At 54.5% G+C, this 25,923-nt stretch overlaps 1 protein-coding gene across 5 annotated transcripts; it reads right to left on the bottom strand.

The window, feature by feature from the left end:
- Positions 1-97: 97 nt before the first annotated feature.
- Positions 98-25,923, bottom strand: LOC148660495 (uncharacterized). 5 transcript variants are annotated; one of them, XM_088637869.1, is made up of 16 exons: positions 25,264-25,922; positions 20,003-20,668; positions 18,078-18,767; positions 16,032-16,138; positions 14,187-14,253; positions 12,378-12,503; positions 11,745-11,801; positions 10,432-10,626; positions 9,654-9,925; positions 8,163-8,230; positions 6,437-6,627; positions 6,040-6,351; positions 4,585-4,856; positions 3,279-3,346; positions 2,157-2,347; positions 98-2,081 (listed from the first exon to the last, which is right to left on the bottom strand). In XM_088637869.1, the coding sequence occupies exons 1-16, from the start codon at positions 25,286-25,288 to the stop codon at positions 1,642-1,644; spliced, it is 3,747 nt and encodes a 1,248-aa protein (XP_088493995.1). In that variant the 5' UTR covers positions 25,289-25,922; the 3' UTR covers positions 98-1,641. The 5 variants fall into 5 exon arrangements, with proteins under 5 accessions (XP_088493995.1, XP_088493997.1, XP_088493999.1 ...); XM_088637871.1 differs by having other exon boundaries at positions 10,432-10,614; XM_088637873.1 differs by lacking the exon at positions 12,378-12,503 and having other exon boundaries at positions 10,432-10,614; positions 25,264-25,923.

Raw genomic sequence — 25,923 nt, 5'->3', positions numbered from 1 at the left:
AGTCAGGATCTCGAACCCGTCCCCCAAGGGAGAGAAGACAGTGGCCGTCCAAAAAACGCGCGCGCACAGTAAGCAAATGCAAACAAGGAGAGCGTGATTATTGAAAATGTTTTATGTACACGTTTATATACATTGCGCAGGCTTTTATGGTCACATGGTGCATGCCAACAGAGACAGTAGGAGTAGTGCGCCGCTTTTTCTCTAGGAGCGTTTTAGTATTATACCAAGTGTAGGACAACAACCCAGGCTCTATAAACAATTCCAACGAAGAAAAATAAAACAGAAGTGCTACACACAACGGTAGCGTCACGCACTCACATGCTCCTGTACAGGCGCACACACCTCACACTGACCAGACGCCGCACTGAAATTGAGAACCGTGTAGAAACTGAGAACTGTTTAGAACCAGCAAGAATGTCAGAACAGGGAACCTCAATAAGAAAGACCATGGATTAACACAGCCGATGGTACATCCCGGTCCCCCCCCCACCCTATCTGCAGTGGTGCAGTCCGGTGGAGAGTAGCCAGGGGGCGGGGCTTGTCTGGACTGGGACCATTTAAAGGAGCCGCTCAGCCCAAACAGGAGAGGCAGGAGGAAAACCGCCAAAACTCACACAAGCGCGGAGAGAGAACATGCAAACTATGTGCAGACCAGCCTGCCCGAGCAGGATTCAAACCCGGGACTCGGCCGCTTTGAGCTGTGAGACAGTAGCGCTCACAGTCAAGCCACGCAGCTGTCCAGGGGAATGTCAAAGGGCTGGCTGGACTGAAAAAGACGTGCAAGGGATTCAGCTGGGGTGAGCAGACACACCTCTCTCCTGCGACTCCACACACTTAGACCTTCCGCCATCTTCAACATGGGCAGCGTTTACCAACGGCACCACCGCTGCACAGCGGGGTAAAAACACCTTTTGCTTGTGCAAAAACAATGACTTTTTCAAAGACCTTTTCTCCTCAGCCTGGTTAATAAGTCCTAGGCAGCCTCGGAACTAAGGATTCTGGCAAACTAAGGCCAATCATCAACAGTGTCGGGGAACGGTAGAAATCAACCAGAAATTGGGGGAGAATCGTTGGTCTTAAGTGACGACGACCTACGTCGTGCGTCTAGTGGCGGTATAAAACAACACTTCTTCTCAGAAGCAGTTTCCACCAAAGTCCATCTGCACGCACAACTTCGATTTGAAACAGAAACCCCTTACAGGAGGAACTTGTAACCGTCTCGGATGACTTTTCCTCAACACCGATGATACAGGTCAACCACCCGCAGCCATACTGGAAGATACTTCCATGCTCCAAAGCCCCACTCTCCGAGATCTTGGGAAGGTATATGTATTGACGTGACACAACAATGTGAAATGGTGAGGGTGACACAGTGAGCTCAGACAGGGACTGATTCCTGAGAACAAAGCGAACGTGTGGCGCAGACCCCCTCCCGGGCAGAGCTCAGCGTTTTCAGGGTGGTGGCGAGACACTAGCCCTCGTCTAACTGGGGTCAGTAGTTACAGCGCTTTGCATCTCGCTCTCTCGCTCTCTCTCGCTCTCGGGGGGAATTTCCTGGCGGTTTCTGCCGACCCCAAGCCGGGGGTCCGCAGCGCGGCTGTCCCGCTCCGCCCCTGCCGCGGATGGTCGGCGGGCCCGGCGCTACGGCCTTTCTGCGGCATGCGCGTGTTTGTGTCTCTTGAGGCCGCCCAGCTTCTCGAAGCTCTTGCCGCACTGCGCGCAGCGGTATGTCCTCTCGCGCTCCTCGCCGCTGGGACTCGGAGACGGTCCCTCTCCCCGGTGGGTCTCCTGGTGCGTCTTCAGGCGGCGCTCCGAGCCGAACCGCTTCCCGCAGTGGGAGCAGCGGAGGGGGTCCGGAATATCTTCGGTGCTCTGATCCTCCGCAGGGGAACTGGGCGCCTCCGGGACCGCAGGGCTCTGCTGTCTCTTCGGCGGCTCCGGGCTCTGAGTGGCGAGCGATCCAGAGGTCATCAGCCGCGAGTACTCCTGGGGGTGGATCCTTTTGATGTGCTTGAAGAAGTGAAACTTGGCAATGAAGGTGACAGGGCACTTCGGACAAGGGAACTCCTCAAGACTCTCTCCTGGAGAGAAAGAGCACAATAAGCAGAGAGTCTTTGAGGAAGAGATGTGTGCGTGAGAGAGGCATGTGTCATCACCTGTGGGCCTGCATTTCCTCTCCCAGATGTAGTCCCAGGTGATGCCCAGGTGTCTGGCGTACTCCTCCCCGTAGCACACCAGCAGCTCACAGCCCGGCGAGATGGCCTTGCAGGTTCGGAACAGGATCTGGCCACGGTACTGAATGGCCACCAGGTTCTGCTCTGCCTCGTTGCGGGCACAGTTGACAAACCTGAGAGGGTGAGAGACAGACTGAAGGAACCGAGTCTCTTTAGTCTGAAGGGAGTGTCCCACACTGACAGGCTGGAGGAACTGAGTCTCTTTAGTCTGAAGTGAGTTTCCTGCACTGGCAGGCTGAAGGAACTGAATCTCTTTATTCTGAAGGGAGTGTCCTAAACTGATAGGCTGAAGGAACTGTCCCACACTGACAGGCTGGAGGAACTGAGTCTCTCTAGACTGAAGGGAGTGTCCCACACTGACAAACTGAAGGAATTCCTGAACAGAATTTACTGATGTAAGTATGCAAAATCCCAAAACAAGTGCAAAACAGACTTTTACTCAGACTGATTCATACATTGGAGAAACAACAAGACAGGAAGAGAGTGGTGCCATCTGTACGCACTGAAAATCGACAAACGTGTCACTGTGTGTACAGCTCTTCTCTGGTTTATTAGTACAAAAACGTATTCTTAGCAAGTACAAATGGCTTCTTTTCTTTTCAGCCTGAAATAAGCCTCACCTATTCCTTTCAAGTACAAAAATCATGGCCTCCTAATAATCCCCATCTATGAATTGGCTACATTACTCTGCTCTCCTCCCCACTGATAGCTGCTGTGTGGGGGCTGCCGTCGCATCATCCAGGTGGGGCTGCACACTGGTGGTGGTGGAGGGGATCCCCATTACCTGTAAAGCGCTTTGAGTGGAGTGTACAGAAAAGCGCTATATAAGTGTAATCAATTATTAATTATTATTATTATTATTATTATTATTATTATTATTATTATTACGCGGGCTGACGGCAGCGTCTGCACACAGGGGCAGGGGGACAGTATTCCACTGTAGGGGCCCCTCCCTCTCGGGAAGAGCATGACTGCTAAAGCTGGGTCAGAGAGACTGTGACTAGTGGGCTCCTCTTCCGTACAGCAGCTGCAGACAGTTCTCACCTCATCCAGTTTGAGCTGGTCTCGCTCTTGGCATCGATGTACTCGATATTTTTCATTCCCTTGTAGATCTGCGGAAACAGCACAGTGTCAACAGGCACGCCCCAAGCAGCAGCTTTCGGGAGAGCAGGGGACGGGTCAAACAAGACGGGGCTGGTCTGCCTCACGAGCCCGTTGGGTTCTCAGTTGTTGCCAATTGCTTGGATGATCTCCCTTAGATGTTTCTTGATAGAAGTCAGGGTATCTATCGGCTGCACCAACATGGCTGGACAGGCGGTTCCACACCCCCACCTTCCTCGGTGTAAAGAAGGTGCCTCTTACGGTTTCTTCTAAATACACTTCCCTGTAGTTTCCACCTACCTTTGTGCGCCCAGCGTGTCGAAAGGACAGCTAGTGCAGAAACTAAACGGGGGCGGCCAGATGCCTTTCATCAGTATAAAAACCCGCTGAGCGAGTCACTTTGGCACAGTGTGCATTTCTGAATTTGTTTGACTAGCACCTGTTTCTGCAGCCTGCCTTTGCCATTAATTACCCACAAGGCTTCTGCAGATACGCCCGTCATGTATTTGAATAAAACTGCTAACTGGTTAATTTACAAAGTTCTGCATTCACTCTTTCTTTTCAGGGGGTAACATCATCCTAACTATCCTCGCTGTGGTCTTACAGAGTTGGGTATACGAGTCAATACCAGTGTGAGCACTTATAGCAGGTTCAGGGTACGAGCTGACAGCACTACAGGCCCTGGTCTCAGTATCCACACTGAGGACTCATAAACCCAACTGTAGGAGTCAATACCAGTGTGAGCACTTATAGCAGGTTCAGGGTACGAGCTGACAGCACTACAGGCCCTGGTCTCAGTATCCACACTGAGGACTCATAAACCCAACTGTAGGAGTCAATACCAGTGTGAGCACTTATAACAGGTTCAGGGTACGAGCTGACAGCACTACAGGCCCTGGTCTCAGTATCCACACTGAGGACTCATAAACCCAACTGTAGGAGTCAATACCAGTGTGAGCACTTATAGCAGGTTCAGGGTACGAGCTGACAGCACTACAGGCCCTGGTCTCAGTATCCACACTGAGGACTCATAAACCCAACTGTACGAGTCAATACCAGTGTGAGCACTTATCGCAGGTTCAGGGTACGAGCTGACAGCACTACAGGCCCTGGTCTCAGTATCCACACTGAGGACTCATAAACCCAACTGTCCGAGTCAATACCAGTGTGAGCACTTATCGCAGGTTCAGGGTACGAGCCGACAGCCCAGGTCTCAGCGGGGCTGTGAGCTCGGGCCTCAGTGACTCACCATCCAGGAGTACCCACTGAGCATGGCCTCCTCCTTGCTGGTGGGCTCCCCCTCGTAGGGCCCGTAGTGCGCCCCTCTGGGGACGAGCGAGTCCACGTTGAAGACCCCCAGCCCCGCTCCGGGGATACTGGAGTCCCGCAGGCTCAGGCCCGGAGGCAGCGTGAGCCGAGCCCTCCGCTCCAGGCCCACTTCGGCCCAGGTGTCCCCGATGAAGGTGGCCGGGCCGTGCTGCTTGCACTCCTTGATGAAGGAAGATTTGCACTCTGCACAGACTTCCAGGGACAGACGAATAACACAGCGTTAGACTGGTCACCGAGTAGAAAAAAAAGTGAACACGCACTTTGCAACATATCCCTTCCAGGTCAGGTTGTTAAAGTAAAAAAAAAAAAGATGTCAACTAGCAAAACAAAGATTTCGATGAGCAGAGAGAAGGTGGCTTTGAAAGTAAGACTTTCAGAGAAGAGCTACTAATGGAAAAAAAAAACCTGGAATGTGCACCCGATCTGAACAATGAAAGACGGACGCATTTAAAATGCGGAAAAACTAAGACAATGTGCTGGCAGGGCTGAGATAATGGTGGTGTACAGGCGTTGTCACATCGTGGTGTTAAAAGTGGGATACAGATTCCCTAAAGGACTGTCAGACTGCAGTGGGCTTCCTACTGTGGTTTTGGTCTTTGGTCAAGGCTGAAGTTAGAGCGAAAAGGGGAAGGAGATGAGAGGTACTGAGAGCTGGCTTTGAGAGAAAGCCGCCAGGTGAAGGAAAAAAAAAATTGGTTCGGAAAGATGAAAGTCAGACCACTTAAAACACAAACAAATAAGGTGCCATGTTAGCAGGGTTACACCTGTGGTGGCGTGCACTGGCGTGGTCCTATCCAGTCACAACACCAAGCTGAACCGTCTCGGTCAGAAGATTTACTTTGTAAGAGGACCAGAGGAAGGGTCATCCAGGACAGGTATTTTAGGAACGATCTGCTCACTATACTTGACTTAGACCTGACCAAGATGGCCGCTAAGAGAAACCAGCTGACCCGCAGATGGAAAGGGCTCAGTCTGAAAGACAACGAGACGCAGGTGGGTCTCATCAGGAAACAAAATATACTGTATATGCCCCGGAAACAGTGAACCGGGCGGAAGCCAGTAGGTGAATGCGTTTTGGAGAAGATAGTGGAGTTTCGTTGGAGTGGACAAAGATTTAAGGACAACGGATTTACGGAATAAATAAAGGATAACCGTATACAGCTTGTGATTTGGACTCGGCGCGGATTTGTTGGATTTTACAAACTTTTGGAACATGGACTGAACACGGACAGAGAAAACGGATTGCGAACTGGTTTGGAAGACGGACGAACGAAAGAAAAGGAGGAAACCTCACGAAAATAAAAGAAGAGTGTGTGGTGTGAGTACTTTCGTACTTATTACATTTATCTATTCCCCCTGAGACACCACAACTTACACAAGTAGTCATCAGCCTTTATGGGAGCCTGCTGGTGCCTTTTCAGTTGACTTTCTGAATCCAAGCATTTCCTGCTATGAGAGTCCCGAGTATCTTCGGTGCTCTGAGCCTTTGTAGGGGCACTGGGCACCTCCGGGACCGCAGGGCTCTGTTGTCTCTTCGGCGGCTCTAGGCTCTGAGTGGCGAGCGATCCAGAGGTCATCAGCCGCGAGTACTCCTGGGGGTGGATCCTTTTGATGTGCTTGAAGAAGTGAAACTTGGCAATGAAGGTGACAGGGCACTTCGGACAAGGAAGCACCTCAAGACTCTCTCCTGGAGAGAAAGAGCACAATAAGCAGAGAGTCTTTGAGGAAGAGATGTGTGCGTGAGAGAGCGTGAGATAGGCATGTGTCATCACCTGTGGGCCTGCACTTCCTCTCCCAGATGTAGTCCCAGGTGATGCCCAGGTGTCTGGCGTACTCCTCCCCGTAGCACACCAGCAGCTCACAGCCCGGCGAGATGGCCTTGCAGGTGCGGAACAGGATCTGGCCGCAGTACTGAAAGGCCACCAGGTTCTGCTCTGCCTCGTTGCGGGCACAGTTGACAAACCTGAGAGGGCGAGAGACAGACAGAAGGAACTGAGTCTCTTTATTCTGAAGGGAGTGTCCCACACTGACAGGCTGGAGGAACTGAGTCTCTTTAGTCTGAAGGGAGTTTCCCACACTGACAGGCTGGAGGAAATGAGTCTCTTTAGTCTGAAGGGAATGCCCCACACTGACAGGCTGGAGGAACTGAGTCTCTTTAGTCTGAAGGGAGTGTCCTACACTGACAGACTGGAGGAACTGAGTCTCTTTCATCCTGAACAGAGACGACTAACGAGGGGGCCTGACGGCAAGTGTCCCAGGCCATTGACAATCTGAATTACTTTCTTCACTGAAACACAAATCAGAGGAAACAAGTGGAAATTAAGTGGAAGAGTCATCCAAAACTGAGAATAGAAGCCACTTTTCTACACAAAGGGCTATGGAAGTATGGGACTACCCTATCAGGTTGCTGAAGCCGATACCCCAGCTTCCTTCAAGAAACAGGGATGAGACCCTTCGATGAATCTACGTGTAACTATCCAATAGAGTTGACTGGCTGAAAGCCCCCCTCTCATGTTACTGTGCCCCAGCTTTGCAATACAGCAGTTAAACACTGAAGAGACAGACTTGTGCCCAGACAGAAGCACACATACGTAAGGAGAAAGTAAGAGATAGGAGGATAGAAATGGGGAAAAAGTGGTTTAAAATGAGATCAAAATCGTCGTCGTTATCAGGCACAGGGACAGGGTGCCACCATTTTTGTTTTGCAGTTAAGAACAGCCATCTTGTGAAAAGGGAATTAAAGGACAGAAAAGGGGCAGAATGACTGCTACACAAACACAATGTCTTCCCGAACAGCTTCTGTGGTTCCGAAGCCGTGAGCGGGGCCAGTTTTGGAATTTGCAACGCCTCGCCCACGACAGCGTGGCACGACAAACTGCGCTCTCGGCTCTAGGGGGCGGTTTAGGGCCCGAAGGCTGGGGACCGGTGCGCCGCGCGCCGCAGGGGCGCGCTGGAAGACAGCGGAACAGCCAGGGGCAGAAGGCAGCAGGCGGGGTCATTTCGGGGTCGAACCCGTCGCGGACGTCGCTGTGTGTCCGCCCTCGGAGATGCCACTTGGTCTTATTTACAGCTTTCTCGTTCCCTGTTAGGCATCGCCGGCACCTCCCTTTAACACGCGTCGTGTAACGTGCCCCATTTTCTCTCTCGAGTACAACACAAGACTCGCACAGTGGGCGAGTCAACTGGAGGGCTGTGGGTTCGAGTCCCACCGACAGTGAGGTCCTGTACCCCTGTTGCCCCAGTCCAGCTCTATAAGGGGGGCAGGCAGTGGAGTCCCACGTTTCCTGGTCCCCTCAACACTACAGAACCCAGGCCCCCTGGCCTGACGAGACACAGGAGGCGTGGGGCGGACTGGACCATCACAGTCAGGATTATACGTTGCGGGGAAAGGCTGCCTCACTGGCTGGTCAGGAGCTACCATCTCAGCTAAAACAGAAGCCACTTGGAAGAGGCTCAAGCAGATAGTCCACGCCGGAGTACCATGTCGGCAGTTCTCACCTCATCCAGTTTGAGCTGGTCTCGCTCTTGGCATCGATGTACTCAACTTGATTCTTTCCCTTGTAGATCTGTGGAAATGCAGTGCAGTATTAATATACGCAAACATACGCAAATATCTGACTTTCTGTTGTACCAAATACTTCCAGTTATACACTCATCAAACTCTCCTTGAGGGTCCGTGCGCGGGTGGCAGGGTGTGATTATAAACACAAGAATGAACAAAACACTACCATTTAACAGCTCACCCAATTTCTATAGATATGGAACCATTGCACTGTTCAATTAAACAGCTGGTTTGTTTGATGTCATTTCGAATGAAAATATACACACCCTTCAGCCTTCAAAGACTGGACATTTCTTGACTGAATTGATGAGAATAGATTACTTGCCTGATTGTTTAACAGCAGGTTACAGGTGACGGTAAACTTTACAAATAAATGCTCTAGATCACTAGAAGAGGAGCAAGGCTGCAGACACCGGTACTGACTTGATTATTGGCTCTCCAGAACCAGGGTTGCGAACCCCTGTACTGACTGGACCAGGTCTCTCAGAGCAGGTAAGGAGACAGATGCCTGGGCTGACTGGACCGGGGCTCCCCAGAACCAGGTCTGGAGACACCCCCACTGACTAGACCAGGGCTCCCGTAAAACCTAGGGACCCTGGGGACCCCTAAGGTGAAGGATGAGTCCAAACCGCTCCACATGACCTCCTGCCTGTAGGGCTATAGAGTCAGTCAGTGAGTAAAGAGTTGAACATGAATTTACTTTGCAAGAGCACCACTCTGCAGCTCCTAGTGGCTAAATGCCTAATAGGGGAATGGCACAAGCAGTTCTGCGAAGCCCATAGAGTGTTACTGTGCTGTGTTATACTAGCCATGCTTTCAGCTTTAAGATCAGTGTGTCCACACAAAAGCTTGATGGGTTCTGGCCTCGGCATCCACACTGAGGACTCATAAACCCAACTGTAGGAGTCAATACCAGTGTGAGCACTTATAGCAGGTACAGGGTACGAGCTGACAGCGCTACAGGCCCTGGTCTCAGTATCCACACTGAGGACTCATAAACCCAACTGTAGGAGTCAATACCAGTGTGAGCACTTATAGCAGGTTCAGGGTACGAGCTGACAGCACTACAGGCCCTGGTCTCAGTATCCACACTGAGGACTCATAAACCCAACTGTAGGAGTCAATACCAGTGTGGGCACTTATAGCAGGTTCAGGGTACGAGCTGACAGCGCTACAGGCCCTGGTCTCAGTATCCACACTGAGGACTCATAAACCCAACTGTAGGAGTCAATACCAGTGTGAGCACTTATAGCAGGTTCAGGGTACGAGCTGACAGCACTACAGGCCCTGGTCTCAGTATCCACACTGAGGACTCATAAACCCAACTGTCCGAGTCAATACCAGTGTGAGCACTTATCGCAGGTTCAGGGTACGAGCCGACAGCACAGGTCTCAGCGGGGCTGTGAGCTCGGGCCTCAGTGACTCACCATCCAGGAGTACCCACTGAGCATGGCCTCCTCCTTGCTGGTGGGCTCCCCCTCGTAGGGCCCGTAGTGCGCCCCTCTGGGGACGAGCGAGTCCACGTTGAAGACCCCCAGCCCCGCTCCGGGGATACTGGAGTCCCGCAGGCTCAGGCCCGGAGGCAGCGTGAGCCGAGCCCTCCGCTCCAGGCCCACTTCGGCCCGGGTGTCTTTGACGAATCGGGCCGGGCCGTGCTGCTCGCACTCCTCGAAGAAGAAGAACTTGCACTCCGGGCAGACTGGAACAGACAGGGACAGCGGACACGGCGCAGGGTCAGACAACACCAGGCGCACAGGAGGGGCGTGTTCGGCTGAGCTGCTCGCTCATCAGTGCAGCCTGAAGACTCCCCATTCTACCGCTGCAGACTCTTCCACGCCCGGAGCAAAAGTCAGGGATCTACAGGCCTGTAGGCAAGTAAATGGTTTTTGGGGTGCAGATGAGCTCTACTTGTCCTAGGGGGCCCAGCTGGGGTGCATTAATTTCAGGTTCGAGATGGGAGTCGGAACCCGGGCTCTCTGCGACCAGGGTTGGGGACCCCCCTATGCTGACTTGATCCCTGAGCCCCCACACCTCGTCAGACACTGGGCGCGGGGAGACCCAGCCGGCTCGTCGGTAGGAACGGGTTCGAGAAGGGCCCCTAGAGCCACAGGGACGGGGCTCCCAGGATTTCAAAGGCCCCGTCAGAACAGGAGGCCGAGCTGTGTGGCGTGTGAATTTGCCCGTCTTGGCCAAAGACTCACTCACAGAAGTATTCGTCGGACTCCGCCAGCTCGCTGAAGTGGACTCGTCGTTTCTTCTGCGGGTTGTTCTCTCTTGGGGTGCTGCTGCTGGTGGTGCTGGTGGTGCTGGTGGTGCTGGTGGTGCTGGTGGTGCTGGTGGTGCTGCTGCTGCTGCTCTGCTGCTGGAACCTCTTGTCCTCAGACAGAACTGTCACAAGAACTCCAATATACACACACACACTCATTACAGCCCATCCCGTACCCCAGACCCCCACACACACTCATTACAGCCCGTCCTGTACCCCAGACCCCCACACACACTCATTACAGCCCGTCCTGTACCCCAGACCCCCACACACACTCATTACAGCCCGTCCTGTACCCCAGAGCCCCACACACACTCATTACAGCCCGTCCTGTACCCCAGACCCTCACACACCCCTCACGACGGCCCGTCCTGTACCCCAGAGCCCCACACACACTCATTACAGCCCGTCCTGTACCCCAGACCCCCACACACACTCATTACAGCCCGTCCTGTACCCCAGACCCCCACACACCCCTCACGACGGCCCGTCCCGTACCCCAGAGCCCCACACACACTCATTACAGCCCGTCCTGTACTCCAGACCCCCACACACCCCTCACGACGGCCCGTCCCGTACCCCAGACCCCCACACACACTCATTACAGCCCGTCCTGTACCCCAGACCCCCACACACACTCATTACAGCCCCGTCCTGTACCCCAGACCCCCACACACACTCATTACAGCCCATCCCGTACCCCAGAGCCCCACACACACTCATTACAGCCCCGTCCTGTACCCCAGACCCCCACACACACTCATTACAGCCCCGTCCCGTACCCCAGAGCCCCACACACCCCTCATGATGGCCCGTCCCGTACCCCAGAGCCCCACAAACCCCTCATGATGGCCCCTCCCCTACCCCAGAGCCCCACACCCCTCCTGACAGCCGTCCTGTACCCCAGACCCCCACATACCCCTCATAATGCCCTGTCCTGTACCCCAGAGCCCGACACACCCCTCATGATGGCTCGTCCCATACCCCAGACCCCCACACACCCCGTCCCGTACCCCAGACCCCCACACACCCCTCATGACAGCCCGTCCCGTACCCCAGACCCCCACACACCCCTCAGGGCGGCCCGTCCCGTACCCCAGACCCCCACACACCCCTCAGGACGGCCCGTCCCGTACCCCAGACCCCCACACACCCCTCACGACGGCCCGTCCCGTACCCCAGAGCCCCACACACCCCTCATGACAGCCCGACAGATGCGAGGTTTCCTGCGGTTCAGCCCTGCCTTCCTCACCTGCTTGCCTTGTCGGTTCAGCCGAGCTCTTCGCTCTTCCTTCCTGGTCCAGAAGACCTGTGGGGACACACAGGGATTCAGCCGGAGCGCCACTCTGCAGGATCCCCCCTTCGGGTCACTGCACCAGGCAGGACAGCGACGGGATGGGGGGCCTGGACACCAGGTCGCTGTAGACAGTGGTGCTAGCGGACCAGTAGTGGGCACTCTTCTTTCTGGACCAGAACTTCCAAACCAGTGGCCCAGTATGGCATGAGTCCCCCACACACTCACCCAGTAATGCGACTGGGGACCGGATGAGACAATAAATCAAGGCCCATTAGCCAATTAATATATTAACCATGGTTACTGATCACTGCAGATCCCAGGACACTGTCAGTAAGAGTAGGGGTGTCCTGACTGCTGGTCAGTACAGATCCCAGGACACTGTCAGTAAGAGTAGGGGTGTCCTGACCGCTGGTCAGTCCAGATCCCAGGACACTGTCAGTAAGAGTAGGGGTGTCCTGACCGCTGGTCAGTACAGATCCCAGGACACTGTCAGTAAGAGTAGGGGTGTCCTGACTGCTGGTCAGTCCAGATCCCAGGACACTGTCAGTAAGAGTAGGGGTGTGGGAAGCTGAGTGGTGTTAAACTCACCCGAGCAGTCGCTGAGCTCTGGCTCCTCACTGTAATCGACTCTCTGCTTCTTCCGGAGGCAGTACCCTCCTGTGGTGCTGCTTTCCTCGGAGGACTCTGAATGGGACCTCTTGCCCTCGGACTGACCTGCCCCCCAAGACCCCAACACAGCTCTCATTACGGCCTGTGTCTCTCCGGGACCGACCCATCCCCCACACACTCCCTACGGCCCGTGTCTCTCCGGGACCAAGCGTCCCCACACACTCCCTATGGCCAGTGTCCCTCCTGGACCGACACGTCCCCACACACTCCCTACGGCCCGTGTCTCTCCGGGACCAAGCATCCCCACACACTCCCTACGGCCTGTGTCTCTCCTGGACCGACCCGTCCCCAACACACTCCCTATGGCCAGTGTCTCTCCTGGACCGACCCGTCCCCACACACTCCCTACGGCCAGTGTCTCTCCGGGACCGACCCGTCCCCACACACTCCCTATGGCCAGTGTCTCTAAGGGACCGACCCGTCCCCACACACTCCCTACGGCCAGTGTCTCTCCGGGACCGACCCGTCCCCACACACTCCCTATGGCCAGTGTCTCTAAGGGACCGACCCGTCCCCCACACACTCCCTATGGCCAGTGTCTCTCCTGGACCGACCCGTCCCAACACACTCCCTATGGCCAGTGTCTCTAAGGGTCCGACACGTCCCCACACACTCCCTATGGCCCGTGTCTCTCCGGGACCGACCCGTCCCCACACACTCCCTATGGCCAGTGTCTCTAAGGGACCCACCCGTCCCCACACACTCCCTACGGCCCGTGTCTCTCCGGGACCGACCTGTCCCCACACACTCCCTACGGCCCGTGTCTCTCCGGGACCGACCCGTCCCCACACACTCCCTATGGCCAGTGTCTCTAAGGGACCGACCCGTCCCAACACACTCCCTACGGCCAGTGTCTCTAAGGGACCGACCCGTCCCCACACACTCCCTATGGCCAGTGTCTCTCCGGGACCGACCCGTCCCCACACACTCCCTATGGCCTGTGTCTCTCCGGGACCGACCCGTCCCCACACACTCCCTATGGCCAGTGTCTCTCCGGGACCGACCCGTCCCCACACACTCCCTATGGCCCGTGTCTCTCCTGGACCGACCCGTCCCCACACACTCCCTATGGCCCGTGTCTCTCCGGGACCGACCTGTCCGCACACACTCCCTATGGCCTGTGTCTCTCCTGGACCGACCCGTCCCAACACACTCCCTATGGCCAGTGTCTCTCCGGGACCGACCCGTCCCCACACACTCCCTATGGCCTGTGTCTCTCCTGGACCGACCCGTCCCCACACACTCCCTATGGCCTGTGTCTCTAAGGGACCGACCCGTCCCCACACACTCCCTACGGCCCGTGTCTCTCTGGACCGACCCGTCCCCCACACGCTCCCTATGGCCAGTGTCTCTCCTGGACCGACCCGTCCCCACACCCTCCCTATGGCTCGTGTCTCTCCGGGACCGACCCGTCCCCCACACGCTCCCTACACTCCATCTCTCTCTCTCGTGAGCCAGCCTGCTAATCAGGAAATGCGTCCCTCCCCACTAAATCCCGACTGCCTCACTATGAAGGAATGCTGGGAATCTCCCCCCACCCCCCCCACCTGTTTCATTCCACTCAGAAGTACCCCTCAGACGGTTTTGGCCGCCCCTCGCTCACGCAGTCTGACGAGAGCAGGCAGGATGGGGTGTTCCAGCTCTGGGCTCTGAAGGGCGAGCCGGACCCCTGCCAGAGGCCCGCCGGAGCCCCATGCGGCCAGCCCCCCCCTCGCTCCGCGCTCTCACCTGCTCGCGCCGCACCGCATCCGGCCTCGGCGCCGCGCTCTGTCGGGAGGCGGGTCTCCGCGGCCCCCTGCGTGCAGAAAAAAGGGTTCGAGATCACCGAGGTATCGCCTGGCGCAGTCTCAGGGGGTCTCCGACGGCCCGTCCCGGGGCCAGAGCCCCCTCAGGAGCCGCAGGGTCCCGGGGCCAGAGCCCCCTCAGGAGCCGCAGGGTCCCGGGACCAGAGCCCCCTCAGGAGCCGCAGGGTCCCGGGGCCAGAGGCCCCCTCAGGAGCCGCAGGGTCCCGGGGCCAGAGCCCCCCTCAGGAGCCGCAGGGTCCCGGGGCCAGAGCCCCCTCAGGAGCCGCAGGGTCCCGGGGCCAGAAGCCCCCTCAGGAGCCGCAGGGTCCCGGGGCCAGAGGCCCCTCAGGAGCCGCAGGGTCCCGGGACCAGAGGCCCCCTCAGGAGCTGCAGGGTCCCGGGACCAGAGGCCCCCTCAGGAGCTGCAGGGTCCCGGGACCAGAGGCCCCCTCAGGAGCTGCAGGGTCCCGGGACAGACGGACCACAGCCCCTCGGTTCATCCTGTGACAGAACTGGAATGTCTGCCACAGGGAGGGGGTGAGAGAACTGGGTTGTGAGCACTGGACCAGTGGTTCTCAAACTGTGGTACACGGAGCACCCCCAGGTGGTACGCCAGACGACTCTGGAAATTTGTTGTGTGCACTGAAAAAATTATTTTTTTAAATTAAAAATTGGCTGAAATGATTTCAAGTTTTCATCTGGAATTTACTTAATCGGTTTCAGAAAGCTTGAGACGGGTTCTCATATTCTGTATTTTAATAAAATGCGTTTGTGTGTCAAATATGCAGCGCACGTACTGCGCTACGTCGATACAGCGCGCGCTAATACTCGAGTGTGCAGACTCCTCTCGAGCTTCCAGAGACACAGCTGAGCGGCACGCTCGCCACTGAACAAGTGATCGAAATTGAACACCTCGCAAAAATCAAGTACTATGTCCTGGCTGAAAGGAACAGACGCCAAGAGTACGGACGCCGGCTCAGACAGATCACGCACACCCGCTGAGCACCAGCAGGATTATACATCGGCCACATCAAGACAAGAGGACACCCTGAGGAACTGTCCTGTTGCCTTGTCTGGGAAAGGGGAGGGGGATGGAGAGGGTTTTCAAAATACCCCACGTTTCATGTTCATTGGTAAAGTAACTGTGATGAGATTTAACTGTGTGAAATGCATAAGCCCGCTCTGCTGCAATAACAGCATCCACTCTTTTGCTGCCAGGTTTGACAAAAGAATCTGTTCATTTGGTTGACGAACTCCTCTCCCCGAATGGCCTTTTTGTGTTTGTCCGAGTCAACAAGAGCTTGCAAGTCAGCTACTCCTTTATCTGCCACGGAGACAAACGTAGCAGGCTTGCACATCAAACACTCAGCTTCCCAGTCTGCTCTGCCACTTCGAAAACACGGAAACTGAGTTTTTTAGTTCCGCTGTGAATTTACACTTTCGCTTTGGCACTGTGTTTGAGGGTAGGAAATGTGTGTATGTTAATCCCGACGACCGCCAACACTAGCTCCGACACTGAGCCTGACACAGACAGCACTGCTAGTGTTAGAAAGCGTCAGAAAAAAGCTACAGGCCATTCCGATCCAAATGAACTAAGTGCTCGGTGAAATTTGGTATTATAGGCGTGTGTGAGTCATGTTTGGTCATTGAGATTTTCTGGGGTTCCTATGAGAAGATGACCTGGAGGTGGCACTTGGTTTGATCAGGGGTGGCACTTGGTCCAAAAAGTTTGAGAACCGCTGCACTAGACTATAACCAGCAGAAAGGCTGAAAAAGCAGAAAAAATGACCTGGGGTGTGTTCAGGGGCGCCAACGGTCTCATTCTGGGGGTTCTCATCTGACGGACAGGCCAGCTGCCGGACCCCGTTCTGCAAGGTGCCTGGGCGCCTGTTTGCACTGTGGAAAATAAAAAAAAAGCCCAAAACAAACACAATTAACAAACACTCAAAGGTGAGGAAGGAGAGGCCCTTTGGCCTATGCAAGCTTGTTTGGCTGCTAGTGCCTTACTTGTCCTGGGGTCTCACACAACACTTTTCCAGAAAGACTCCAGAAAACCAGAACTACAATCACAGTTCAAGGCCACCCTCTATTAGGCTGACAATCCGCTGTTAAGGTGATAAATGTTTTGTCCGAAAGGGAAGAAGCAGTATTCTAAGATACAGTTCAGTGTAATAATACTGTGACCTGGCCGAAAAAGTGAGAATGTGTTGTTCTGTTCTATGGGTATAGGTGCTGCTAATTAAACGGGAGATTACGGAGACCGAGCGATCCCGTGCCATCTCTTTCCCCATGTATGGGATAGCTACGCTTGCTCGGGGATGTATTAACATGGCTGCTTGCTGAGAAAAATTAGCCGAGGAAACCTCTGAGGGGACAAAAGCTATAAACGATGAAATGGTAGCTCTCCGAACGGTTGCTATGCAAAACTGGGTGGCTCTTGATTACTTGCTGGCTGCACAGGGTGCTGTAATAGGTGCTGAAAGCTGCACCTATGCTCCTGACACTTCTGAACATATCACTGATTTAGGCCAACATATTTATGACGAGGGCCAAAAGTGCCACAGCTATAATCCTGATGATTGGGGTATATCTACATGGCTCAGGTCTGTGTTCGGGAATTGTGATTATCTTTGAAACTTCAGCGTATTTCAAGGCTGTAAGGGAGGGCAAGCATCATGACCTCTGGAATTCTGGGCAGACAGATAACCACAACTTCTCTTAATGGCCAATTGTTCTGAACACGATCTTAACCATACACCCTGACAAATTCCTTGTAGCCATGGAAATCTTGACGTTACTGGGCTATCTAAAGGTAGCTGCGTGCTTTGTATTCTCTGAACACCCCTACCGTTGGAGGCGGTCCTTGTAGGCACATAATAAAGCCTATCTGTTTTCACTCTCATCCCGGAGCAAGAACTCTTCTGTCACAACAAGGCTACCTGCCTCACCTGAGCTGATTAAACAAGGATCAATCCAGAGCCTGAGAGCTATTCCTGTGGGAAATTCTTCAGTAGCTGAGCAGGAGACGGCTTCCTGCAGATTCTGCTTTTACCGAGCTCTGTACAAACAGCAGCATGGCATTGAGACTGCCCTGCAGGACAGACTGGACAAAACCTGCTGGGGCTTTCTTGCTCTGTGATACTGCACAGCAAGACGCAGGCAGGTTTGTTTCAGAGTGGAACAGGCCTTCTCTTAACGACCTCGTTATGAACGGACTCCCAGTACTGCAGCTTTTACAAAGTCAACTCATGCCTCACTTCCACAGAGCCTGAGACCTTGAGCCAACACATTCCAGTCATTATCTCAAGGCCGTTTCCTTAATCTATAGCTTAGACAACAGCTGGGCAACCACAAAAGCATTTCCAAGGCCTGCAGTTTGAGAAGCACTGATGCACGTAAACAAAATAGTTATTTTTCTGCGCTTTTTGACATCTCATCCCGCAGTTTCTGGAGAGAAACCAGAGTACAGGCGTCAACAACAGCTTGTTCCACACTCCCACCACCCTCTGTGTAGAAGAGCCTCCTGTGCTGACTGGAGGAGCTCACCCAGCTGTGTCTGGAGAGAAGCCAGGGTATCGGCTTCAACAATACAGCTAGGCAGCTTGTTCCACACCCCCACCCACCTCTGTGTAAAGAAGGGTCTCCTGTCCTGACTGGAGGATCTCACCCAGCTGTGTCTGGAGAGAAGCCAGGGTATCGGCTTCAACAACATGGCTGAGCAGCTTGTTCTACCCTCCTGCCACCGGAAAGTATTCTGCATTCACCTCTGCCCTGGGTGCTCCTAACTCTCTCTCCAGCTCGAAGCTGAAGGAAGCAGTGAGGCGGCGACACTTACACACGACGACGACGGTGGGCTCCCCCTGTCCCTCCTCCCTGTCCAGCTCCTCCTTGCACCCGGTCTCTGCCCCGGGCCCGTGGTACACCGTGTACCTCACCCTGCGCAGGAAGGGCTTGATCTGGGCGGGCACCGACTCAGACGCCCGCTCGAAGGCCACACGGGCGCCTCCGGGGGTCCTGCGGTTGCTGGCGGGCATCCTCGCGCACGTCCTTTCCGCTTGAGGACTGGAATCTGGCCTGCTGTCCTCCGCGTTCATACACACCTGCACCAGCTCCTCCTCAACCGCCTCCCTCTTGATGGGCCCCCCTGCCAGCCCGGACACATCCTCCTTCACACGGAGAGACCGGCGCTCTCCTGGCGCAGGGTGGGCACGGGCAGAGTAAAGAGGGGCAGTGCCCAGGTCAGGGCGCTCGTCTTTAACCTGGACCAAGCTCAGGTGGGAGCCCGGCGCCTCCGTGGGAAACCCCCTCCGCTCATCGACCTCCTGCTTCACCGCGGCCCCCCGCAGCTCGGAGACCCCTGCCCCGGCGTGGGCAGCGTCCCGGCGGTCCGGTCGGGGGACCCTGCTGCTCTCGCAGGCCGGCTCGGCGGAGCTCCACAGGGAGCTGCACCACTCCTGGTCGAAGACCCTCTTGATGACGGGGCCCGGCCCCTGCGCGCTGCGGGCGAGGGCCTCCTCCCGGGCTCCTGCAGAGAGACAGGGGAGACGGCTCTCTCACTCGCAGCCCCGGGGCAGCAGGACAGGCGAGAACGGTTGGTTTAACACCCCCGGGGCAGCGGGGAGGGGACCTTCCACAGCCAGCCCCTAGGAGGGGCGAGACGCAGCTTCGCCGACTGGATGAAACCTTCCGCCCCCGCCTGGACACGTCCAGGAATGAGCGAGTGATCACGCACAGCCGGATCCATCAGCCGTCGGCCACGAGTGTATTTTATTTCTGGACGTCAGGGCTTTGAAGAAAGCTATGAGATGTGAGGTTAACCGATTTCTTTCGGCACAAAGACTTCTTCTGGGACAAAACACGCTCCAGCACTTTGGAGGTACGGCAGGGATGGGAGTTCACTGATAAGAGATTCCCAAGTGCGAGCTGGAGACTCCCTAACCGTGGGAAGATGAGACCGGCCATTCAAAGTGTTCAAGGTCTTGGGAATGTCCGAACACAGGTGACCTCCCCCCCCCATCACCAAGGTAACAGTTTGCGTCAGAAACGGCTGCAGTTTGCTATATAAACTGGAGCTCTGCACCTATAAACTTCGAGCAATTCTGAATGTACTGTTCCTCGCGTGCAATAAAACTCACTTGCTCAGCTTCATCTCGGGGTCCAGAACTTACTTGTGTGTTATAATAGCTTCACTAAAACATCTAAGTGCCTCTCCTTGGGACGATCCCCCCCCAGTCAGGGGGTTTGGGCTTTCTGAAGTCCGTGAATAAAGTGGGGCCAATACTGAGATACATACAGAGCAGCCCCTTCATCCAGATGCACAACAGCCTAGTCTGACTGAGAAAGCTGAGAAAAGCATGTAAGTCTTTACACAAAGGGTGGCAGGAGTGTGAAACAAGATATACCGCCATGCTGATGAAGCCAAATACTCTGGTACTCCTGCTGGAGTATCCTTCTACCAGGAGGGGGGGTGGGGTCTTACTTTACACAAAGGTTGGTAGGGGTGTGGAACAAGCAGCCCAGCCATGTTGTTGAAGTCAATTCCCTGGCTTCTCTCAAGAAACATCTGGATGAAAGTCTCAAACCAGGACGGGAGTTAATTTTTGTTTTACAAAAACTTTTCACGGGTGGGGGGGTCGCACGTCTACTCTGAGCGTAGGGGGGCACTCGGGGGCCCGACTACTCGAAGAATAGATTTGGTCTGCTGCCTCTCTCTCAGCGCCTGATTGGCACCTGGCGGAGAGAGGCGGCAGCCCTACTTACGCTTGACAGGCGCGATGCTCTCCCCCGCGGCGAGATCCGCGCCGGGCCCGAGCTCTGCCGCGCTGCGTCCAGGCCGAGCGCTCCGACAGGACAGCGATTCAGCGGGGGCGCAGGCCGGCGGGCATCGCGGGTTCCGTCCGGCTTCCCGCTGAGCGTGCCGGCCGGGGTCCAGATTCCCGTCCCCCTCGTTCAGGGCCATGAGCTGCTCGCACACGCCCGTGTAAATCCGCACGAGCCCGTTTTCCTTGGGCTCTCTCTTCCCGGGCTCCTCGGCCTCGGCCGGCCCCGCCCCGGGCTCCCGACCGCGGAGAGGGGCCCCCACCTCCTCCTGCTGCTGCTGCTCCTCCCCCGGTGCGGAGGGGACGAGGTAGAGGCAGGAGGCGCCCAGCCCGGGGACGTCGTCCTCCACCTGGACGATGTTCAGCTGGGAGTCCCTCACGGCGGCGTGCAGGGCGCTGGGGCTGATGTCGCTGGGGTCCACGACCCGCTCGGGCGCGGCGCACGGTTTCACCTCGGCGCTCCCGGGCACGAGGGCCGCCGCCGCCGCGGCCTCGCCGGCCGGCTCCTCCAGGCCCCACAGGGAGCGACACCACTCCTGATCGAAGACCCTCACGATAACCGGCCCGGAGGGCTCCTCTTCGGCGACGGCGGGCTCCTCCGCAGCTCCTGTGGGCAGAGGGGGGGGGGGGTGGGCTCTTTACGGCTCTCAAGACGCAGGCAGATCACATGCGGCGCAAGCCTGCATAACATAACATCACTTTATTGGCCATATACTTTATACTTTATATACTTTATACAACATCACTTTATTGGCCATCAGCAATTTCCCTACGGGATTAATAAAGTATCATCTTTCTATATACAATCTCTTGCATTAGGAGTTTGTCTTTTCTCAGACCCCAGCTTGCTCTCCATGAGACACACAGACAGGGAGAGAAGCTGGGGGTCAGAGCGCAGGGTCAGCCATGTATACAGCACCCCTGGAGCAGCTGGGGTGAAGGGCCTCGCTCAGGGGGCCCAACGGAGTAGGATTCCTCTGCCGGCCGCGGGATTTGAACCGGCAACCTTCCAGCCGCAGGCGCAGATCCTGAGCCACAGAGCCTCCGCTCCGCCCAGAGCAGACACGATCTGTGGCCCAACAGCCTGAAATCCAGACCTGTCTCAACTTTGCCTTCACTCACACACTGCAGCACACCACACCCCCCACCCCGAGAAAGACGCGCTCGCATAATTCTGAAAAGTCCCAGCAGTTGAAAATGTAGAGGAACGGGTTGGACAAGCGTGCACAGTAAGAACAGCTGCAAATAAGACAAGATCGTAAGATCTGATCACTTTACTGGCCCTCTACAATCTCTTGCACTAGGAATGTGTCTTTTCCCAGACCCCAGCTTGCTCTCCAGGAGACACACAGACAGGGAGAGAAGCTGGGGGTCAGAGCGCAGGGTCAGCCATGTATACGGCGGATCAGCTCTGGTGTGACCGGCTGCCTCCCCGTCACACAACAAGCGTTCAGCCGGCGGGAGGCTGGGGATCCGGAGCGACGCCTTTCAAAGCGCGGTTACTGCCGAAGCAGCGCAGTGACGGCAGACATCACGCGGCACGGCTCGCCCTCGCGAAACGCGCCGACTTCGTTTCCTCGGAAAGCGCTCAAGAAGGCGAAATCTCCGGCCGGTTCCGGAACCGACCAGCGTTTCCCCAGACGCACAGATTTCACCTCAATACAGCGCAGAACAGCACCCACAGGGAAAGACCAGTGTAAACGTGTGTCAAATCATTAGCGAGGAAGAATTTTAGCATTTGCCTTCTTTTATTAAGTATATAAAATAGTGACCAGTTTTATTAGCTCATATGCCTTTTGCTTAGCAACAGTATAAAAGGATAATTCAAGCATATTATTTGACCTTTTGACACAATATTACAAACCGCAGAATGTCTCTCATTTCACACCTTTTATTTATATTCTTCCTTTTGTCTATATGCAAGGTAGAACTGCTTCTTAAGAAGAACGTGGTCAATTACAAAGAAATGTTTGTAGAGAGAAAAACAACTCCTAATATGGAAACTTAGAATGAGCTCTCCTGTGTGAATTTGCTGATTAAAACTCATTGCATTTATCATCTCGGTGGAGAGGTTCCTTACAGATCTGTATGAGAGGCTGCTCTCAGACCTGCATGATTATATCCTCCCCATGCGTGTGAATAAAGGACTCTGCTTGACCACTCACCTGAGTGAAGACTTTTCTTCGACATTAGCCAGTGCATAAACGACGGTTAGGACAACAGGAACACTGCTGCTCACTTACGGCCCAGTGCTGTACGCTAGGTACAGCTTGACAGTTGTTCACACACACATAAACACCGGACACTATCGTGGTCAACGTGCACAGAAGACACGCAGGTCTTTACTCCACCAGAAGTTCAAACGTAAGAAAACTACCTGAGAAAGATGCCTGAAGTGTCTCAAAGAAGTATCACAAGTACCAGAGCATCAAAAAAAGAAGTAGTGAACATCCCATCTCTCTCCCTGTGCCCCCCTTTTCCCCCCGAGTGCGATCCATCTGCCCGTCTTCTCCCAGGACTGCAGAGAGCTGCACTACTGTAACGAGCTGGGCGGCCAGACTCACAAGACCAGGAGACTCAAATCAAGAACAGGATCGGGTCCCAGCAAGGTCTGGCCATGCCAGACAATTATAAGTATTAACAATTCAGTAGTTTGGTTCTGAAGAAAGATATGAGATGTGAGAAAAGGGGGGTTAACGGATTTCTTTCGGCACAAAGACTTCTTCTGGGACAAAACACGCTCCAGCACTTTGGAGGTACGGCAGGGATGGGAGTTCACTGATAAGAGATTCCCAAGTGCGAGCTGGAGACTCCCTAACCGTGGGAAGATGAGACCGGCCATTCAAAGTGTTCAAGGTCTTGGGAATGTCCGAACACAGATGACCTCCCCCCCCCATCACCAAGGTAACAGTTTGCGTCAGAAACAGCTGCAATTTGCTATATAAACTGAAGCTCTGCACCTATAAACTCTGAACAATTCTTTCACTTGTTCAGCGTCACCTCGGGGTCCAGGACGTATTTGTTTGTTACAACAGTTCTAACAAATGAGATAGAGGGGTGAGGTAAGTAGAAACTCCTGTCTCTGGTGTGACTCCCTGTCTAGCTGAGAGCATCAGGCTGCCCAGCCCCCCTCTCTGTTTCCAGGAATGAACCAGGGAGCTGCAGCAGGGGTGTAGATGAGGTGAGGTGGGGAGTGTGAGAGAGACAGGTGAAGGGAAGTCTCACACTTGAAGGAAAGAATTAAGAGCATATTGGAGCTCTTAGCTGTTGTTGGGCAGAAAACGTGCCTGAGGAGTGACAGGAGTTGTCAGATGAGATTTGTGGAGCTGAAATTGCGCCGCACCTTAAAATAATGTTCAAGGACTAGTGGGGAGTGGATAGCTGGAGTTGTTAATAAGCTGTCTTTGTTCTGCAACATCTTTGCTTAATGCCTTATTGCACAAATATACAACTCCTGTGGAGTGGTATCACTCCTCAAGAAAATCTTCCTCCTCTGTGCTTGTTTTTTGTGTAACTGCTTGATTCTATAAATGGGAAAGTCCCAGCTCGTACTTTGAATTGACTACAATTCAGGACGCCGGTCCATCACAGGACACACACTCACACACACCCTGGACAGGACGCCGGTCCATCACAGGACACACACTCACACACACTCACACACACCCTGGACAGGACGCCAGTCCATCACAGGACACACACAGACACACACTCTCACACACCCTGGACAGGACGCCAGTCCATCACAGGACACACACTCATACCAGGGCCAATTTACCCAGAAGCCAATTAACACACCAGCATGTCACTGGACTGTGGGATGAAACCAGAGCAGCAGGAGGAGACCCACGTGAACACAGAGAGAACATGCAGACTCCACACAGACAGCACCCCCAGGAATTGTACCCAGGGCCCCAGAGCTGCGGGGCAGCAGTGCTCACCAGATATTGATTTTAATTCAACATACAGAACAAAAGCCATGTTTACAAGATTAAACTCAGTGATAACTATGCACCGTTCTATTTTATCATTGATATACCCTTTCACTCTTGTTTTCAACATTTTTCTCAGTATACTCTTTTAGCTTACATGTCTTTAGACTGCGGAGGCGTGATCGGCGCTAATAGAGATTCTGAGTCCGCACTGGTAGCCAGTCAACCAAAACCTCTTTCCTCAAACTTCACCGGTGTAAGGTGCCGAACGCTGCATGGGACGCATGTTGACATTACTCTGGAATAATTCAATGGGTTTCGCCCTGAGTTTTATACAAAGTGGATTGGATTCTGTTTTGGAACGTGTCATTCACACGCAAAGCAAGTATCTGTTGCACCTTTAATAGCGCAGGTGTCTCGTACGAACCCTGTCATGCAGTGAGGACTGCTGTGTTGTCTTGTTTTTAATCAGACCAAGACATTGTCCGGTGGCACACGTACGCGGAGAGGGGTTACGCAAATTTCCAAATGGTCAACAAAACGGATGACTACTTCATCTTTTTAAAGTTCCGTTTTTTTTTAATAAAATGTGATTTAACATTCACCCAAGGCCTGTTTGTTGTGACGCACCGACCCTCAGTACCAACCCCCCCCCCCCATCGCCTGGACAACGTGACGCGGCTTCAGCCCCACGTGACGTATCACATGACGCGATTCGCCGGCGCCTCCGTAACAAACCGGCGTTGTTTTACAAGGTGTTCTTGCCGGACTGAGCACACGGCACACCCAGTATTTTCACGGAGACATTCTTGCACGTTATCCAAAACGACGATTTAGCAAAGAGGGGAACCGAAAGGGAGCGTTTTGCGGACCACATCCAAGATGGCGGCCGTGATAAATAAAGAGGCAGGTTTGGGTACAGAAAAGCCATGTTTGTGAGGGGCAGACGTGGTCCGCCTCGGCTGCACCGCATCTGCTCAGATTAAGACGCGGAACGTTTCGGACCTCAATGTTTCAGGTTTACTCGATGAAATCCGCAGACCAGCTTTGTCTGCCGTACTTGAGAGACGTGGGCAGCCCACTGTCGTTGCACAGCGAGCGAGTTCTGCGTCTCCGGAGGTGCTCCCTCCTGCGCATAGGTCTGCGTTACAGACTACGGGACCCACTCTCTTCAGATCCAACCCAACCCAACCGCGCGTCCCCCCCCCAAAGCTCGACCATAAAAGCCATTATAGAAGAGGAGGAGGAGGAGATGCTGTCTCGAACTCACCATGTGCAGCGGCTCCCGTCCACATCGTCTGCCACTGCGTCCGCGCCGGGCTCCGGTTACTCCTCGGAGCACATCCGTGTTTTCGCTAGCAGCTTCACCTCTCCTGCTCTGCCCGGACATAAATCATCGGTCATGCTCAGCCTCGCGCTTGCACGGAGCCGTGTTTTGCACGTGGGTGGGGGGGCTAAAATTGAGGTTTTGTTTTTCCTCCGTCTCTCCCCCCCCAGCACTACCACCAACAACTCCTCCTCCTCCTCCGTCCGTCCGTCCGTCCTTTCCCCCGGAATTTCTGTATAACGAAGGAGGTCTCCGTGATGTCACCTCGGAGGGGCGGTACGCGGTGTGTGTGTGTGTGTCTCTGTCTCCCCTCCAGAGGCTAAAACAAGGCGTCTCAGGGTTGCAAATGTTTACGCTCAGACAGCCCCATGCGCTGTTGTCCGCGACAAAACAGAAACCACGAAATCATCGACTTCGCCCCAAACGCCCCTTAATTTGAAGTTCTGCCCATTTTAATTTCCAGACTGTGGGTAAAAGGTGAAAATCGAACTTCTAATACATTTTCTGTCCGGTTAGCGCTTCTTTCACGAGGCAGAAATTGGTTCCTTATTCGCGTTTTTCGTTCCACCTCGAATGCTGCTGCGGTGATGTCATGTCGGCTGT

Source organism: Lepisosteus platostomus, chromosome 6, assembly GCF_059453375.1.
Source record: "Lepisosteus platostomus isolate fLepPlt1 chromosome 6, fLepPlt1.hap1, whole genome shotgun sequence".
Classification (NCBI taxonomy): Eukaryota; Metazoa; Chordata; class Actinopteri; order Semionotiformes; family Lepisosteidae; genus Lepisosteus; species Lepisosteus platostomus.
Note: the sequence above shows the minus strand (reverse complement) of the source record. Positions and strands in the feature narration are given on the sequence as shown.

Bases quoted from the DNA above. Each gene is read 5' to 3' on its own strand.
- LOC148660495 (XM_088637869.1), bottom strand. From the start codon at position 25,288: ATGTGGACGGGAGCCGCTGCACATG. The intron at 18,768-20,002 runs GTAAGTAGGGCT...GTCTCTCTGCAG, and splicing joins GAGCATCGCGCCTGTCAAGC to GAGCCCGGGAGGAGGCCCTC. The intron at 11,802-12,377 runs GTGAGTTTAACA...GTGTCCCCACAG, and splicing joins AGAGCTCAGCGACTGCTCGG to GTCTTCTGGACCAGGAAGGA.